The sequence below is a fragment of the Cervus canadensis genome, chromosome 7 (genome assembly GCF_019320065.1).
Source record: "Cervus canadensis isolate Bull #8, Minnesota chromosome 7, ASM1932006v1, whole genome shotgun sequence".
NCBI classification, from domain to species: domain Eukaryota; kingdom Metazoa; phylum Chordata; class Mammalia; order Artiodactyla; family Cervidae; genus Cervus; species Cervus canadensis.
In genome coordinates this window covers 80,527,028-80,546,841 of record NC_057392.1, presented here as the reverse complement: position 1 = coordinate 80,546,841, position 19,814 = coordinate 80,527,028, and the positions used below count along the sequence as shown (strand labels likewise).

General features: G+C 39.3%; 1 protein-coding gene across 2 annotated transcripts in view; it reads left to right on the top strand.

Moving 5' to 3' along the window:
* Nucleotides 1–19,814, top strand: part of PPM1L (protein phosphatase, Mg2+/Mn2+ dependent 1L) — a 319,305-nt gene that overhangs the window by 104,413 nt on the left and 195,078 nt on the right. Inside the window, exon 1 of one of the 2 annotated variants that reach the window (XM_043473839.1) lies at nt 749–846. The exons of the other annotated variant lie outside the window; for it this stretch is intronic. Within the exon in view, the coding sequence (XP_043329774.1) occupies nt 796–846 (51 nt within the window). The 5' untranslated portion in view covers nt 749–795. Of the gene's footprint in view, nt 1–748; nt 847–19,814 lie in introns of those variants that run through there. 2 annotated transcript variants of the gene reach the window in all.

The window sequence follows — 19,814 nt, the reverse complement described above, 5'->3', positions numbered from 1 at the left end:
GATTACAGGTACAATTCCTTTGTGTATTCTCAGTGTATAATGACAACATTGGAAAGAAAATTGATTAGTATTTCTAGAACAGCAGGAAAATTATTTCCTGCCCAAACATTGATTAATCTTTGAATAGGCTTTCTTATAACCCCCTTTTCTCATAGACTGCAGGGTGCAGCACAGTCATATTTTATGTGGAATCAAGCAGAGAAACTACTTGCTGCGATTAAACTTATTGCCGCCTTTTTCAGCAGGTCAAATAGCTTTGTCTTCAGTAGTTATCCTTTCCTGGCGTAGGAACACATTGGGACTTCTATAGTTTTATTTTAATTAAAGAAACTATTGTCACTATATTGGGACATGTGGGAACAATGAAATATTGAAATTTTCTGATGATATATACTCCCCTCTTTGACTTACAAATAGTAACTTGCTTAGCATCCTGGCATGAATGCTTTAAAATCCTATTAGCTGAAGCTCATGTAACATTAATTTGTTCCTGGTTAGAGGTAATATAAAATATAGTGATAAAGAAGACTGAAGTCTGTTCCCTCAGGGAACTTAAGATTTATTTGAGGACTTAAGACAGAAATAAGATTAAAAAAAATATTAATATGAGAGAGTTTATATTGAGCCCCAAATGAGTGGTTTTGAATATTACATAACCTAATTTAGGACTTCAAAGGGAGAGAGACTTTTTATACATCCTGGTGTGGCTGGTGATGACTACTCATACAAGAGCTGGGCCTTGAGTTGGTCCTTGGAAATAGGAAGGATTCAACCAGGTGGACAAGGGTAGGAGGGATGATGGCGTTACCAAAGGTGGCTGGACTGGAATGTGCTGCCTTTTCAACAGTGAGTAGACTTGTTTGGATCTACTAGGGGACTAATGAAGAATAATGGGAAATAAAGTTGGAAAGGTTAGGTTGAATTCAAATCAGAAGGTGAATGTCAGACAAAGGAATTTGGACTTTATTCAGTAGAAGATATATAAATAGTGAAACTTGTTGGACAGGAATAGGTAGAAAATGCAAGAAACAGCTTTGTAGTTAGAGCAGCCGCACATAGCTGTGAACGGCGGTACCTTCTGATGCAGACAGTGGTGAAAATGTGAGCGGGGTCTGGCCTCATTGCTGATGGGGATGTAGGTTGCGTTGACTGCTTAATTGTCATTCTTTATTTTTCCTGTTCTCATTTAAGGCTTGTATAAACCCCTCTTTTGAGGCTTTTAAAATACATTAATTCAAATTTGACCTTCCTTACTGCATGATGGTTTGAATACTCAGAGCTATTTTCAGTTGTTCCAGATTGTCATGAGTTTGATGTCCAGGTGCCAACTGGAAGGGCCAGACCTGGCCTGTGGAGGATTGTTTTTAAAATCCAATTCTAAATTAAGCATTTCAGGACATGAAAATGAAATGTGGCCTAGTTCTTTCTCACCATTTAAGTAAAAGTATATGTTTTTTTTCTTTTCTGCTTAAATATTTGTCTGGATCGTTCAGACTCAAAAGGCATATAACACAGAGCCAAGAATATTTAGATCCCTCTGCACTCTAATTTTTTTTTTCTAGAGTAGTTTTTGGCTTTAACTATACTTAAAAAGTTATAAAAAATTAGGTAGCAATTCTTTAAAGACTTTTTTTATTCCTGGACCTCCTGTTTCATATCTCGCAAGTTACAGAAATAGTTTTTTTTGAAGTGTGAGCCATTGATGGAAGTTAGACTTTTCAACATCTAAAATTAAGTTCTAAAGGACACCGTCCATATTAGCAGCAGGTGTTGTGATGTGGGTATAAGTAGATCATGGTGCAGGCTTTGGAGTCAGAAAATCTGGTTTTACATCCCCATTCTGCCACTCACTCCCTGGGTGACCTAAGTGTATTACTGTTACACATGTTGTTTTTCTAGTTCTGTGGATAGAACTTAAAGCAGGTTCTTTTCCCTCTATATAAGTGGATTTCTTCCGAGAATCATAGTGGCAGAGTATAGATAAAAACACAGACTTTTAAGGGCGTATCAGGCTAGAATCATTGTGAGACCTGTTGGGATATAGACTAGCTGGAGAGAGTCTCTGGGTAAAAACAGAATTAAAGGTTTTGTCTCCCCAGATTCCAAGCCCTTGCCATCTCTGAGCCTCAGCTTCTTCATCTTTAAAATGGGGAATAATACTTACCTTGTAGGGCTATTCTGGAGATAAAAATGGATAATTTAGCACAATGTTCGGTTAGAACTAGGCTTCCCTGATAGCTCATCTGGTAAAGAATCCACCTGCAATGTGGGAGACCTGAGTTCGCTCCCTGGGTTGGGAAGATCCCTTGGAGAAGGGAACAGCTACTCACTCCAGTGTTCTGGCCTGGAGAATTCCATGGACTGTATAGTTCATGGGGTCACAAAAAGTCAGTCGTGACTGAGCAACTTTAACTCATTCACCCTTGGTTAGGACACTCAGTATAATTGTAGCTATTGGTATTGTGGTTGGTGGGATTTGGATAGGTTTAATTTAATTATGTTAATTTTGGTTTTTAGCTGTGCGACTCTTTTTCACATACTTTATTTCCTTTTCTATTACCCTGTAGGCATAGGATCTTGAGCTAGAAGAAAGAAAAAACAAAAACCCTTAGGAATCAGAGTTGTCTTTTAAGGGAGGTGCCAGGAAACTACCACGTAATGCCCTTCCATCCCATTGGCCAGAACTTAGTCCCTTGGTCATGCCTGGCTGCAGTGGAAGCTGGGAAACGTACTCCTGCCCGCATAGCCATTACTGTGGAAGAGGGAAGGTAAGATTCCGATGGATAGCCAACAACCTCTGCCAAGGCCCCTCAGTATGTTCCTGTATCTTAGGCCAGTGTCACCATGGAAATGAGACCAATTGTGATGTTTTTCTCATGGATATATAATCATCTTAAATATGCCATAAATGTGTTTTATTTCACTGATATTCTTATATAGAATATTTTGCCCTTAGTTTTTAATCTACTATAAAGCATTTTAACTTTCCAATTAAAGAGGTTAAGATTTTATCTATAATCATTCAGTCTAATGTTATCTTTATTTCTTTTTATAGTAGTGAAGTCTTAGAATTTGGGATATGATCTCCTCAACCGAGCATGCCCTCACAGACTCCATTGACACACACTTGGGGCTACTTTCTGCTTTGCAGTCATGATACTTGTACAGGTCATTACCTCTAGAATTCCACGGGTCAGACTCAGTAAAATATATGCCACATCACAGTGCTTATATGCCACAACAAATATATGAAAATGATCACATATCTAAAAATATTCTTTCACATAATGAGATGTGCTGTTGCAAAAACTTGTGGATTTTTTCTGTTTTTCATCATCTGTTTAGGTTTTTCAACCAAATTTTTAAAAGATTTTTATTTTGAGATCATTGTAGATTCACAGGCAGTTGTATGAAACAATACAGAGATATCCCATATACTCTTCACCCATTTTCTCCCAAAAGTAACATCTTGAATAGCTAGAGTATACTATCACAATGAGGAAATTGACTTTAATGGAATCCACAAAGCTTATTCAGATTTCATTAGCTTTATATGTCCTCATTTGTAAGTGAGTGAGTGTGTGTATATGCATGTGTAATTCTGTGCAGTTTTATCACAGGTATAGATTAATATGATTACACCACTGTTAGTACCATCAACATAAGACTCCTTTGTGTTACCCTTTTTAGCAGTTACTTCTTTCCTTACTTTTTCCCTAGTTCCTGGCAACCGCCATTCAGTTCTCCATCTTTGCCACTTCAAGAATATTATATAAATGGGACCTTACAGTATGTTAGCTTTTTTTGATAAGCAGTCCAGGCCTCAGAACCACTGTTTAACTCTTAGTCATTTATCACAGAGAGGACAAAGAACAGCTAATCCTCTAGGCTCTAGATAGCTTCCCTCCTCACAGAGTTGTTTATGAAAATACATAAATCTGATATGCATTAATTTTTTGTTAATTGACATTTTTATTGTGATAATTATACACATAAGACTTTGAGATTGAATTTTTTCACTCGATACCATTCCCTTGAGGTACATTCAAGTTATGTGTATCCAGAGTTCATTCCTTTTTATTGCTGAGTAGTATTCCAGGATGTGACTATACTACACTTCATTTAACCAGTCACCCTTTGGAGGAACATTTGTATTGTTTTCAGTTTTCAGCTAGTACAAGTAAAGCTGCTATGGACATTTGTGAATATAAGTTTTCTTTTCTGTAGGATAAATGCTCAAGAGTGTATTGCTTTATTGTGAAAGAAGTGTATATTTAGTTTTACAGCAAACTGCCATATGCTTTTTCCAGGGTGGCTCTAGCACTTTACATTCCTATAAGAAAAGTAATGCCAGGTAGTGATCGCTCATTGCGATTTTGATTAATGTTTCCTTAGTGAGACTCCTTCTCTCCCTGCCCATGCCCCCCCCGTGTGTGTGTGTGTGTGTGTGTGTGTGTGTGTGTGAATGCACGTCTACAATGAGTAAATGAAGAGAAGATGGTGTACATCTACAATAAGCACATGAAAAAAAGATGGTGTATCTTCTTTGGAGAAATGTCTGTTTAGTTTCTTTGCCCATTTTTAAATTGAATTATCCTTTTATTGCTGAGTTGTAAGTGTTCTTTATGTATTCTGGGTATAATTATCTTATCACATATATGATTTGCAATATTTTTTTACTGTTCTTTGGGCTATCTTTCTTTTCACTTTCTTGATGATATCATTTATAGGACAAAAGTTTTTAATTTCATTGAAGTCCACTGGGGAATATATATATATATATATATATATATTTGTCTTATGGGTACTTTTGTTGTTATAGCTAAGAATCCGTTGCTTGATCCAATGTCACATATTTACCCCAATGTTTTAAGAGTTTTATATTTTTAATTCTTACATTCATATTTAGGTCTATGGTCCATGTTTTATTAAATTTGGGTATGGTGTAAATATTTCTAACACTTAAAAATTTTTTCTCCAGCTGTATTGAGATATAATTGACTTATAACATTGTGTAAGTTGAAGGTGTCCATGATGATTTGATACACATATGTACTGTGAAATGATTACCACAGTAAGGTTAGTTGACACCTCTATCACCTCACATAATTGTCATTTTTCTTTGTAGCGATAACATTCAAGATCTACTCTCTTAGCAACTTTCAGGTGACACAACATTGGTACCTGTGGTCACCATGCTGCGCCCTGGATCCTCAGAACTTACTCATCGTATTCCTTAAGTCTGTGACGCATTCAAGTTAATTTTTGTAAAAAGTGTGTCTAGTTGTGCCAGGACCATTTGTTGAACTTTTAGGTTAAATTTTAACTGTCTCGTATGCAGTTAGACTGCAAGTTAGTTTTCTTTCTGAGAAGGAAATACATCTGAGATGGAATCGTCCAACTGTTAGCCTCTAAAGAAGAAAGCTAAATAGGAGGTAGTGGTGTCAAGAAATTAAGATGTAGAAGCCCCTCAGTTTTTCCACCTACAAGAGAGAGAGAATATTTACTTCTTGTAAAAATAACAAAAAAAAAGTTTAAAATCAGGAACACCAATTTCTTTTTATAAAGGTCCATTTATTTATAAATGCTACTTGAAAGCCTTACAAATGGAATACTATTTGATAAGATTATCTTCCCATAAAGAAAATGGAAAGCAAGTTTCTCCTTGAAGATGAAAACACAGATATTATTTTAAAAGTTCTAAAGTCTTTAAGCTAAAATAACCACAATGAAAAGACTTGACTTTTCATATTTCAAGTCTTTTTGTCTGGAACTTTGTTCATCCATGGCTTTAATTAGGTAGTTTGTGAACAGTTGGTGGACATATGGTGAAGTTATACCTCATTAATAGAATATAAATTTTCCATGGGGTTTTGTTGTCTCTTTCTTTGTAGTTATTTTGCTTTGAGACAAACTTTTGTTTTATAAAAATTGGCCTTTTTGTCTTGGGAAACCTCTGAAGATACTTTATATTTTTTTATATTACTCACTGTCTCTGCAGATTTACAGTCACACATTAGATACTTTATAACTCATTGTGTTCCTTTAAAAGTTCATATCATTCAGATATTTAAAAAAGTGATTATGACATTAAGATAAGCTTTTAAAAGTACAACCTCCTGTTACATAGCATAGCTGAATAACTGAAAACTACCATATACCTGTAGGTAGGTAAGTTATCAGTGAAATTGGTTGGTTAGTTATAAAATATATTTGACATTAACAATTGCATAGTGCTTTTGCTATGCTCTTTTTTAAAAAGATTTCTTTATTGGCATATAATTTTATAATTTGCATAGTATAAAATTTATCCTTTTAAAATGTATGATTTAGTGTTTTTAGTGTACATACAAATTTGTGCAACCATCACTAGTATCTAATTCTAGAACATCATGATATTATTTGCCAATCTCATATGACTTATTTTCTTTTTTTTGCTAATTTTGTCTGGTTTACTTCAAAATAGATTTGAGGTGGTTTACAACAACAGGCTTATAACAGGTTAGTATAAGAGATCAAAAACATTATTTGAATCAGTTCTAATGAGGTGGGTGAAACTGGAGCCTATTATACAGTGAAGTAAGTCAGAAAGAAAAACACCCAATATAGTATATTAATGCATATATATGGAATTTAGAAAGATGGTAATGATAACCCTATATGCAAAACAGCAAAAGAGATGCAGATATAAAGAATAGACTTTTGGACTCTGTGGGAGAAGGCAAGGGTAGGATGATCTGAGAGAATAGCACTGAAACATGTATATTATCATAAGTGAAATAGATCACCAGTCCAGGTCTGATGCATGAAACAGGGCACTCAAAGCTGGTGCAGGGGGACAACCCTGAGAGATGGGACAGGGAGGGAGGTGGGAGGGGGGTTCAGGTTGGGGGACACATGTAAACCCATGATGATTCATGTCAGTGTATGGCAAAAACCACTACACTATTGTAAAGTAATTTGTCTCCAATTAAAATAAATAAACTAATTTAAAAAATGAGTGGGAAGGGAGGAATAAATATACTGAAAACTCACACTGAAGCTAATGTAATGTTGCTTTTAAGCAAAGTTTAAAACTCCTTATCAGATAAGTAAGTGTCAGTTGCTCAGTCGTGTCCGACTCTCTGCGACCCCGTGGACTGTAGCCCACCAGGCTCCTCTTGTCCATGGGATTCTCCAGGCGAGAATACTGGAGTGGGTTGCCATTCCCTTCTCCAGGGGATCTTCCCGACCCATGGATCGAACCCAGGTCTCCCACATTGCAGGCAGATTCTTTACCGTCTGAGCTACAGGGAGTGTTTCATATTCTCTTAAGGATACAGAATTATATTCCTGAAGCCAAGTCACATCACAGTGCTTTCCTCTTTAAAACTACCTCTTCATTCCCACCATCAGAGGTCATGTTTGAAATTATTATATGAGACTCATTCAAGGTCATGTGTATTGAAACTGGTGGCTGGGAAGGGGTGTGTGTGTGTGAAGGGTATAAATATGGTACATTTGCTTGTGACATCAGTTTTACCTAAAAATTTTACAGGAAAACCAATATTTTATATTAAGTTAAAACATTTCTCAATATAGACAATGTATATAGTGTAGAGGGGCTTCCCAGCTGGCTTAGTCGGTAAAGAGTCTGCGTGCAAGGCAGGAGACCTGGGTATGATCCCTGGGTGCGGAAGATCCCCTGGAGAAGGGAATGGCAACCCACTCCAGTATTCTTGCGAGTATAATTCCATGGACAGAGGAACCTGAAAGGCTACAGTCCATGAGGTCACAAGAGTTGGACGCGACTTAGTGTCTAAACCACCACCGTCACCATGTAGTGGAGAATGCAGAATTTACATGAAATACAAAAGAAGACTTCAAATAAATGTTGTTTTTGATCTGAATTATAAAAGGTCTGATCCTAGGAACCCTTCTACCCTTCCTAGCACATGTTCTCTCTTTGCCACTGGTGTTTCCACTTTGGAAATAATGGTGAAGTTCTGGCATACCAAACAAAACACACACACACAAACCAAACAACCCACCAACCCCCTAAACCCTACCCCCAAATCCTTCAGTTCAGTTCAGTCACTCAGTCGTGTCCGACTCTTTGTGACCTCACGAATCACAGCACACCAGGCCTCCCTGTCCATCACCAACTCCTGGAGTTTACCCAAACTCATGTCCATTGAGTCAGTGATGCCATCCAGCCATCTCATCCTCTGTCGTCCCCTTCTCCTCCTGCCCCCAATCCCTCCCAGCATCAGGGCCTTTTCCAATGAGTCAGCTCTTCGCATGAGGTGGCCAAAGTACTGGAGTTTCAGCTTCAGCATCAGTCCTTCCAATGAACACCTAGGACCGATCTCCTTTAGGATGGACTGGTTGGATCTCCTTGCAGTCCAAGGGACTCTCAAGAGTCTTCTCTAACGCCATAGTTCAAAAGCATCAATTTTTTGGCGCTCAGCTTTCTTCACAGTCCAACTCTCACATCCATACATGACCACTGGAAAAACCAATTAGGTTGGTATAAAAATCTGCTGAATTTCTCACAAATGTGGACCAGTCAGTATTCAGTCCTTTCCAGATTCTTTCTGCCTGGAATGTTCACACTGTCAACCCCACCTGACCCTTCCTGTCTCCCCCACCCCCTCCCCTTCCTCCATTCTGAGTTCATGTGTAACTTCTGTCTAGGTGTCCCCTGGGGCTGTCTTCTCCAGGTACTTTCTTCCTGCATCTGTTGCTGTAATTAGCACAGTGTATCACCGTGGAGTCTCAAGCAGTCTGGTTAAGTCATGTGGGTTGATGATGGATGTATGTCTCTGTACCTGCAGACTCTCAAAGACAGGGCTCATCTTTTATTCATCTGTATATCCTGCTGCATTGTATGGGTTCTGACACATAGTAGATATTTACTGAATGTTTTCTTGAATTAATGAATGAGGTGACAATCATGTGTGGAGCATAGTAGTGCAGATAATTCTGTTTGGGGGCCTTGGTAAATGTTTTCAAACATTTCAGGGAAAATGGAGTTTTTATACATTTTATTCCCTCTTCAGTGTGCTGTAGTTAGGCTTCTAGCACAGCACAGAGTACTGAAATTGCTCTTGCCAGGCCAACAGTGACCCAGTTTCCAAATCCAGTGTGTCTTTCCCCCTCGTTGCTGTTTTTCTAGAGCTAGCTGCTGTGTTTGATGCTATCGTAACGTCTCCACTTTGTAGCTCTTTGTTCTTCTTTGTGGAAAAGTGTGCTCTCCCACATCTTATGTCAACCATCGTATCCCCACGGGCTCCTCTTCCTGTCCCCAGGTTGTGTCTTTGGCACCTGCCTTTTTGTGTACACACTGGGGCATGTCAGCCACACTCCCTGATTCTGTTTTCTGACCATAATCCCCAGACTGGGGTCTTGAGTGGGCAGCCTTCTAATCTTGGCACCTCTCTCCTTGATATTGCCCTGGGATAGTCCCAGGCTTCACAGATCCTACACATCTAAAATGAAGTTCCTATTCTTTTCTGCTGAATTCATTCTTCTCCTATATCACTCTCCACCATTTGTTGAAACCACCATCCACTCAGTTATGGAAGCTAGAAATCTAGCTCTTCCCCAAGATCCTTCTTCCTTGGTGATCCCTTTCAAATTGCCCATGAAAACCTCTCAGTTTCATTCCCAGAAATTTTACAAATTAATTGCATTATTCCAAAACTACTGCCTTCTCTCTGCAGTACTCTTGTAGAGTAGATAGTGCCTCTGGGGAGTGGAGAAATCTATACTCCCCCGTCCAGTGACTTCATTTTTTATGTCAGGTTAGTGATTCAAGACTTATCAATATATGGGCAGGTATTAAACACCAGTGTTTGGGTTGTTTTCCAGTCCTCACATTTCTGAGATCACGCTATATTTTTTCCTCCTCACTTCTCCATGCACTATTTCATGATTTCCTGGCTGGCCTGGACTGCCCTAGAATTCTCTGGGCTGCCCTAGACCTAGAAAGACTCTCATCTTTTCCAGAGCCATGTTTCCCGTCCAGTAGGGATGTTCTCAAGACCTTCTCTTGTTTTTGGCATACCCTGTATTTGAGTGGCAGGCAGAGGCCTCTGGTATGTCCAGGAGACCTGCAATTTTAGTTTGTCCCAGATCTTGGGCTGGAATTGGGGTTAAGTGAAAGTCACTCAGTCATGTCCGACTGTTTGTGACCCCATGGACTATACAGTCCGTGGAATTCTCCAGGCCAGAATACTGGAGTGGGCAGCCTTTCCCTTCTCCAGGGGATCTTCCCAACCCAGGAATTGAACCCAGGTCTCCCACATTGCAGGCAGATTCTTTACCAGCTGAGCTACAAAGGAAGCCCAAGAATACAGGGGTGGGTAGCCTATCCCTTCTCCAGCAGATCTTCCCAATCCGAGAATTGAACCAGAGTCTCCTGCATTGCAGGCAGATTCTTTACCAACTGAGCTGTCAGGGAATTGGGGATAGTTTCAGTTTTTTTTCCCCTGTGCCGTTTGGGGAATAGGACTGCTTAGCTGGCCCGAAGTCTGTAACACCATGTCATGTCTTCATTGCGGAATCCACAGGAGGAGGGCGCTTCCTGCACTTTAAGGAGGGTTGGTCTTTGTCTTTATTCTGTTTATGATTTTTTATTGGAGCATGGTTGCTTTCCACTGCTGTGTTAGCTTCAGCTGGCTGTCCTGTAAGGCGAGTCAGCCATACACAAACATATGTCCTCTCCTCTTTTGGACGTCAGGAAGGTTGTGTTTTGATCGTCATTCTCTCTCGGTCCTTCCTCATGCCTGTCAGAGAGCAGTTTCTTTCCCCAGTCATTCCCACGGGGGTTCCTATATCTCCTCAGTCCCCACTTCTCAGGAGACATCCTTGTAAAATGTTCTTCTACACGTTATTTTATTCTCCTCCTTCCGTGACAAAGGATTTGAAATATTGCACAGCTGTAAGACCTGAGAGATGTTAAATTTCCCTGATCTTGTAGGCAGAATTTTTTTGTTTTAAATAGGAGAATGGGATAATGGAATCTTGTTTAGAAAATCAGAGGTGTAGCCCCTTCCATCAGAGATGATTAAAAATTAAAGACAGCATCTGCTTCTGATTAATCTGTATTTACTTAAGTAGATGTGTTTTTGATTGGCTATTATCTAGGGCGACTGAGTGACTGAACTGAACTAATCATCTAGGGTTATAAAAGGAATCAAAGCAGGGACTATTTCTTTTCTTTGAAAAGTTAAGGTCTGTGTCTAAGCACGAGGCCAAACTATGTGAAAATCGTCAATTCAGATGCCTTTTTAAAAAATTTTTTAAGAGGCAAATTACCTCTGCCAGTAGATTCCATGGCTGCTTGGCAGAGGTAATTTGCTTCAGCATAATGCTTTCCAAGTTGAGGTAAATTGTTCCTTTTAGGAAGTTAGATATTCCTGGAAGAGGTACATACTTAATCTTTGAGTAAAAGAGTTTATTAAAATATTAAAAGCATTTGTTGAACATCTAATATAAAACTTTTTTAAGAAGCATTTTTTTTTTAAATTGAAGGAAATGGCAACCCACTCCAGTACTCTTGCCTGGAAAATCCCATGGACAGAGGAGCCTGGTAGGCTACAGTCCATGGGGTCGCAAAGAGTCAGACACGACTGAGCGACTTGACTTTGACTGACTGTAGTTGATTTACACTATTGTGTTGGTTTGAGACATGCACCATACCTATTGTTATTTTTTTCTGCTTAAATTCCATTATAGGCATTGCACAATATTAAATATAATTCCCTGTGAAAGTGAAAGTGTTAGTTGCCCAGTCGTGTCTGACTTTTTGGAACCCTTGGACTGTAGTCCGCCAGACTCCTCTGTTCATGGGATTCTCCAGGCAAGAATACTGAGTTCGGTTGCCGTTCCCTTCTCCAGGGCATATTCCCGACTAAGGATCAAAGCCGGGTCTCTTGCATTGCAGGCAGATACTTTTACCATCTGAGCCACTTAAATCCTTGTTGCTTGTCTAGTCTATGTATAGTAACTTGCATCTGTTAATCCCATACTCCTGATTCATCCCTCTCTCCCTCCACTTTAGTGACCATAAGTTTGTTTTCTATGTCTGTGAGTCAGTTTCTGTTTTATATATAGATTCATTTTTAGTATAGTTTAGATCCCACATGTAAATGATATTATATAGTATTTGTCTTTCCCTGTCTGACTTACTGTATTAAGCATAATAGTCTATAGATAACATGAAGCTTTGATGGGAGAAGAGAAGATCAAAATTTTAGAGAACAGGAGTTTTTATAAAGGGGATATTTTTAATTAAGTGCTTAGTAGGACACTAGTTGGGACTTCCCAGGTGGTTCAGTGGTTCATTCCGCCTGGCAATGCAGGAGATGTGGGTTCAATCCCTGAGTTGGGAAGAGCCCCTGGAGAAGGGAATGGCAACTCACTTCATTATTCTTGCCTGGGAAATCCCCTGGACAGAGGAGCCTGGTGGGCTACAGTCCATGGGATAACAAGAGTCAGATACGACTTAGTGACTGAGCAGCAACCACAACAGGTACATTAGTTAGCTAGAGGGAAAGATCAGATACTCGGGGAATGGAGAGAGAGGAAACCAGAAAAGGGGCAGGAAGGTGGGAAAGATACCCTGCCGTTATTCCTTACAGTGAGCCTTGCTGGAGCCTGTGTTTTCTGAGCAAAGACCTCTGTTCTCTGACAAGTATTAGCTCTGGTTTTGCTCTTCATAGAAAGCAATGAGTTCTTTGTTGGTTTTGACATCATGTCACTTCCCCCCTCAAGGGATGGATAATTAGAACTCTCTGCTGAAGAAAAGGTCCTATAGTCTGTTTTATAGATAATCATTTTCTGAACCATCAAGTGAAATTCAGCTTTAATCTTCGGGGCAAATGAAGATTAGTTAGGATGTATTAAACTCTGAGAGCCTAATGTTCATGACAAGTGTTTCATAAAGGAAGATGCTGTCTGTTACTGCTCCTCAGAAGAAAATTGTTGATAAGAAACCATTCTGAGAAGTAAGATTTATGGCAGCATCAGGAGCTAGAGAGCCTGGGGCATCTGAGCCTCCAGGACAATCAAGGGCAAATGGGACAAGTAGATTTTTCTTGTACAGTCTTCTGTGTTACAAAAAAAAAAAAAAAAAAAATGTATTTGTGTAGTCTTCTGCAAAGCAATTAAGGAAGATATTTAATTTTAAAAAGCCCACTCTATTTTAATGAAGCATGTTAATTCATGATGTAGACAGTTCAATGACAAGGGATACCAGTGAGAAAGCTTCCCCCAATTGTCTTATTATTTCTGCCCCTTCAAATAAAACCCTTACATATGAGTAATCTATTAATTCAGAATTTAGAGGGTTGGTTATTTTTTCTTGACCTTGTTCATCCAATGAAGCACATGACCCAAATGCAAAAAATCAAACCCCTTATCTTATGCTGCAAAAAACCCAGCTCATCTCCTGTGAACAAATTTTTTGGAAGAATCCCAGCTTTTCGCTGACTCTCAGTCAGCAACTATGCTTTTAATATTGTACTTCTCCCATTGTATTCTGTGAATAATTAGGTACTTCAGGTGGCTTATTATAGAATTTAAGTCTTTGCTCAGAAAATACAGGCTCCAGCAAGGAGTTGGTGATGGACAGGGAGGCCTGGTGTGCTACATGCAGTCCCTGGGGTTGCAAAGAGTCGGACACAACTGAGCAACTGAACTGAGCTGAATGGAGCAAGGCTCACTGTAAGGAATAATGGCAGGGTGTCCTTCCCACCTTCCTGCTCCTTTCCTGGCTTCTTCTCTCTCCATTTTCCAAGTATCTGATCTTTCCCTCTAGCTAACTAATGTCCTTGTTGTGGTGGTTGTTTAGTCACTAAGTCGTATCTGACTTTTGTTATCCCATGGACTGTAGCCCACCAGGCTCCTCTGTCCATGGGATTTCCGAGGCAAGAACACTGGAGCGAGTTGCCATTTCCTTCTTCAGGGCATCTCTGCCCTGAAGGGATCACACCTGCAACTCCTGTACTGGTAGGTGGATTCTTTACCAGCCACCTGGGAAGCCCCAACTAATGTACTACTAAGCACTTAATCCAAGATATCCACTTTATAAAAAGTCCTGTTTTCTAAGATTTTGATATTTTTTCTCCCATCAAAGCTTCATGTTATTGACGTATTGAATATTATGCTTAATACTCAGAGAAAGACAAATACTATGTGATATCATTTATGTGTGGGATCTAAACTATACTACTAATGAATCTATGTACAAAACCAAAACTGACTCACAGACTTAGAAAACAAACTTATGGTCACCAAAGTGGAGGGAGAGAGGGACAAATCAGGAGTATGGAATGAACAGATACAAGTTACAATACCTAAAATAGATAAGCAACAAGGATTTACTGTATAGCACAGGGAATTATATTTAATATCATGTAATTCCTATAATCATGTCATGTATGGATGTGAGAGTTGGACTGTGAGGAAAGCTGAGCGCCGAAAAATTGATGCTTTTGAACTGTGGTGCTGGCGAAGACTCTTGAGAGTCCCTTGGACTGCAAGGAGATCCAACCAGTCCATCCTAAAGGAGATCAGTCCTGGGTGTTCATTGGAAGGACTGATGCTGAAGCTGAAACTCCAATACTTGGCCACCTCATGCGAAGAGTTGACTCATTGGAAAAGACCCTGATGCTGGGAGGGACTGGGGGCAGGAGGAGAAGGGGACAACAGAGGATGAGATGGCTGGATGGCATCACCGACTCAATGGACATGAGTTTGAGTAAACTCTGGGAGTTGGTGATGGACAGGGAGGCCTGGCGTGCTGCGATTCGTGGGGTCACAAAGAGTCGGACACGACTGAGCGACTGAACTAACTAACCAACTAATTCCTATAATGGAATATAAGCAGAAAAAAATAACTAAATCGATATGCTGCACATCTGAAGCCAACACAATAGTGTGAATCAATTATAATTCAATTATGTTAGTTTCCTGTGGTTGCTGTTCCCAAATTACCATAAAGTTGATGACTTAAAACAATAGGAATTCATTCTTTCACTGTTTTGGAGGCCAGAGGTCTGAAATCAAGGTGTTGGCACGGCAGTGGTCCCTGTGAAAGCTCCAGAGGTGCATCCTTTACTTGCCTTTTCAGCAAGCTCCTGGCATTCCTTAGCTTGTGGCTACTTCAGTCCAGCCTCTGCCTCCATGGTCATATTACCTCCTCTGAAAATCCCCTCTGATTGCATTTAGGGGCCACCCTCATGATCCACCCTCTTCTCAAAATCCTTAATCATACATTTTGGTTATAACGTAAAAGTCACATGTTCTGAGGCTTACGACATGGACATATCTTTTTTTTCTGGGGGCATCATTCAAAGGAAGTACTTTGTTCTTTCTATGAACTCATGGCTGCCCCACAGAAGGATGGGGAGAGGGGATAGTTAGGGAGTTTGGGATGGACATATACATCCTGCTGTGTTTAAAATGGGTAACCGACAAGGACCTACTGTATAGCACATGGAACTCTGCTCAATGTTATATGGCAGCCTGGATGGGGGAGCCTGGGGGAGAATGGATACATGGATATGTATCGCTGAGTCCCTTTGCTGTTTACCTGAAACTATCACAACATTGTTAATAGGCTTTGTTGTTGTTAGTTGCTCAGTCGTTTCCGACTCTTTGTGATCCCATGGACTATGGCCCACCAGACTTCTGTGTTCATGGAATTCTCCCGGCAGGAATATTGGAGTAGGTAGCCTTTCCCTTCTTCAGGGGATCTTCCCGGCCCAGGGATCAAACCCAGGTCTCCTGCATTGCAGGCAGATTCTTTACCATCTGAACCACCAGGGAAGTTCCAGTACAAAATTAAAAGTTTTTTTTTTTCTTAGAAAAAGTGCTTTTTTCTTTCTTATTGGTCTGTAAGATTTGGAATATTCAATATACCTATTCTACCTACACTTGGAATATACCATCATAATCTTTCTAAATCTTGAGGTTCAGATAGAGATCAAAATATGAACTTTTTACCTTTCCCAGTAATCAACCTAGATTTAACTTTTCATGCTGTAGATCATACTAGTGAAATTAAAAATAGAAAATATGCAAAGGAAAATAATCCTAGTATCATTATATTTGATCTTTGTCAACTGTACAAGTATGACAATATTAAAATCATTAAAATATTTAAAATCATCTTTACCACCATTTATATACCTGGAAAATATTGGGTGATAAAGGGTACATTTGGGTTATGTTGAATGAGAGTTGAGAATAATTTATTTTGGATTGAAACTTTGTCGGTAAATAATTCGTAAGGTGCATACATGATGATCAAGTTATTAGTAGTATTTTGATACAAAGTGTTAATGTTTGTGAAACTAAAGATAGTTTGTATTATATTTGTTTCCAGTTTAATTCATTTTTGACAGATGCCCATAAAATGCTTCTCCTTTTCATAGTTCTCAGAAAGAAGAGAACATGTAATGTTAAACCTTAATTAACCCCTCTGCCTGAGCCTGGACTTGCCCTACACATAAAGCTATTTATAATTGCAATCCGCATATATCAGTTGCTGACAACAGTGTCAAGTTAGTGTGAACCCAACTAGTAAGGTTTATTGGATTTTCAGGTGATCTTGGCATGCTAGGCAGGCAGAGCCAAGTTGATTGAAGAGATCTGTCTTTTAGACTGTAGAAATGTCTGAGACGTGTAAACCAGATAGATATCTTAACCCTCATTATGTGGTTCAGTTAATTTAAAAATGAAGACAGGGGAAAGAATTGCCCTGTTGCCCTTGTTTACCTGAAGTTCGGAGAACTCATTTGAAGGAGCCAGAGCCAGTTAGTATATCTCTGGGGTCTGATCTTATACTCTTGTCTGAGCGGTGTTTTTCCAGTCCTTCTATGTAGGTGTAAGTGTACAAAGTAAAGATATTTTTAGGATATACCTGTCTGGGTGCCACAGAGGGCATTTGTAGGGAACAGTGGAAGGTAAGGCTGGAGCCATTCTTTTAAGTCTGATCATGGAAAGCCTTGGATACTAGGCTTAGAAATGTGGATTTTCTTCTTTTTATAATCCTTTCCCTCTTCATGTGATCTCTTCTTCCATATATATTTCCTCTTAGACAATAGTAGATTTACTTAGACTATTTTTGTAGTTGATTTTTCAGTATTTTATTTCCTTTCTATAATTTTAAACCAATTTCTGAAACTCCTTTCCAAGAGTGTATATTGATATTTGATTCTGAATTCCAGTCTTTTTTTTTTTTTTTGCCAAAAGTAACAAAGAAACCCTGAACTTTGCATTTTGAAAGTTTTACCACTTGAAAAAAAAAAAGAGGTCAGTGTTCTTCATGTTATGTTATGCTTCTTTTTAAGAAATGCCTTTTGTTTCCAGACAAAATACGGAAATTTTGCTTCCAAAAGGTCATGATTTCGTCTAATTAAAATTCTTACAGTGTGGGCCCTGGAATTTGTACTGTCATAACTCTTAAATGTACTTTTCATCAAATTCAACACATTTGATCCTTTGCCTTAACAATCATTAGGTCTTAAACCATTATTCAGAAAAATCACAAGTTTGGAATTAAAAAAAAAAAAAACGAAAAACAAAGCAGAACCCCAACTTTGATGTACAGCTAAAATTGTTTTACTTGTGTTTCTGATTGGATTATCAAGGGTAGACTCTGTGAGTAGTATAATTTAAGTGGCTACCTTAAAAATATAATGCAAATAACTGGTCATCTCTTGTCTTGCAACTGGGACCTTATTGTTTTCTGAACTTCATATGTGTAAAAGTCCTTTTTTGTGTAAACTCCATTTATATTCTGTTTATTTGTTTGTTCTTATGTGTACTGTGTCTGTGCAGTGCTGAGACGCTTAGTCACATCCGACACTTTTTGACCCCATGGACTGTAGCGAGGCTACCCTGTCCATGGGATTCTCCTGGCAAGAATACTGGAATGGGTTGCCATGCCCTCCTCCAGGGGATCTTCCCAGCCCAGGGATCGAACCCGTGCCTCTTACATCTCCGGCATTGGCAGGTGGATTCTTTACTTACCAGTGCCACCTGGGAAACCCATATGGAGTATCTCTTCTGTGCCAGTCCTGTGAATCCAGAAATGAAAGGCATGATCCTTGCTCTTAAAGAGGCTTGTGGGAGAGGCAGGCATATAAACAAGTAATTACAGCCTAAAATAATAAATGCTGTTATAGTGATAAGACAAAGTCCGCCTTGTGGCTTAAACTGTCTAGCCCACATTTCCCAACTGATTATTTATGAATCTTTATCTGTGGATCTTTTCTTTTTTTTGGATACACACATAGAGATATTGCTTGCTTATTCTTTTCTGCTCCAGGTTTCTTCATTTTAGGTGTGAAAGCCTTTTCCTGTATCTCCTCCTCTTCTTTTTGGTAGCACTCTCTAATATCCTGGCTCTGCCTTTAAGTGTTAACAGAGAGAAAAATAATGTGTCTCATTATTTTGGAAGCATTTAGAGTGTTGCAGTTGATATGAAACATGGCAGAGCCTACAGTCCTAGAAGGAAAATTATCCATATTATATAATGTGAACTGTTTTTAGAATATGGAACCAGATATATATGTATAAGCGCGCACACACACACGTATATGCAATTAGGTAAAGCAGCGCCTCCCTTTTAGGACAAATAACTTTCAAAGCCACTTCATGTGTAATGATTCATAGTGGAGCCTTAGCTCTTTATTTTTGTTTGTTTTTTAAAATTAAAGGGAATATATTACCCTTAAAGGGAAATCTCTACCTTTATTTCATATTAGTTACATTTTGAGTGAAAATACAGTTTTAAGAAAGTGTTTGCCGAACAGTGCAGCACAGGTAAATAAAATCCAAGATCGTCTATGTAGGTGGTATTGTGTGTGTGTGCGTGTGTACCTGTGTTACTTACTTAGTCATGTCCGACTCTTTGTGACCCCATGGGCTAGCTTGCCAGGCTCCCCTGTCCATGGGATTCTCCAGGCAAGAATACTGGAGTGGGTTGTCATGCCCTTCTCCAAGGGTAGGTGGTATTAATCCTGTTTAAATCTAAATGAATTACTGAGTGAAGGAAAGTCCTAACCGTCTGACCTTGGGCACTTCAGTTTTCTCATCTTTAATAAGGGGTAGTAGACATTTGTTTGTTCTGCTCAGCTTCCATTCCTCACTGAAGGAGTTGCCCTTAAGGAGTTGCTGCTTTCTCAGATTGAATCCTCATTGTTCAGATGGTTCCAGGCCGGCCCAGTCCCTTTTATCCAGAGATGTGCACCTGACCCAGTCCAGCCATTTATATCACTGTGGGTGGACAGAGCAGACAGGCAACCCAGGCTGGAGGAATCAGAAGTCAAGTTCTGGGCTTTGTCTTGCACTGTTGAGAAGTTTATTTTTCAATAAGGTCCCTAAGTTAAGTGGAATGGAAGGCTGGAATTGTGGGAAAGCTCCACAGCAGGAGCACTAGGGATGGAAGGAAATTCTATTGAGGAAAGCAGATCCAGGATGTACCTGGAGCTACTATTGCCTTTTCCGATATTTGACCAATAAAGGGTTTTTGTTGTTGCTTTAAAATCAGTTTGAATTGTCCTTTCTTCTGCCACATGCAAATGTCAGGGTCCAGGCTAATTCAGTTGGGTTAGTTAACCTCCATGGTGTTCCCATTTCAATGTTCTGTGATTCTCTGCCTTCCTGTATCATATGCAAGTTAGATTACTTTCATCGATAGAGGTTAGGCAAGTAACAACCGAAAATTCTCAGAAGTAATTTCTCCATCCTGAGAACTATAAGTGGGAGGCCAAGAGTAGCTGTTCTATATTTTGATCTTATTTTTATCAAAGTTATCT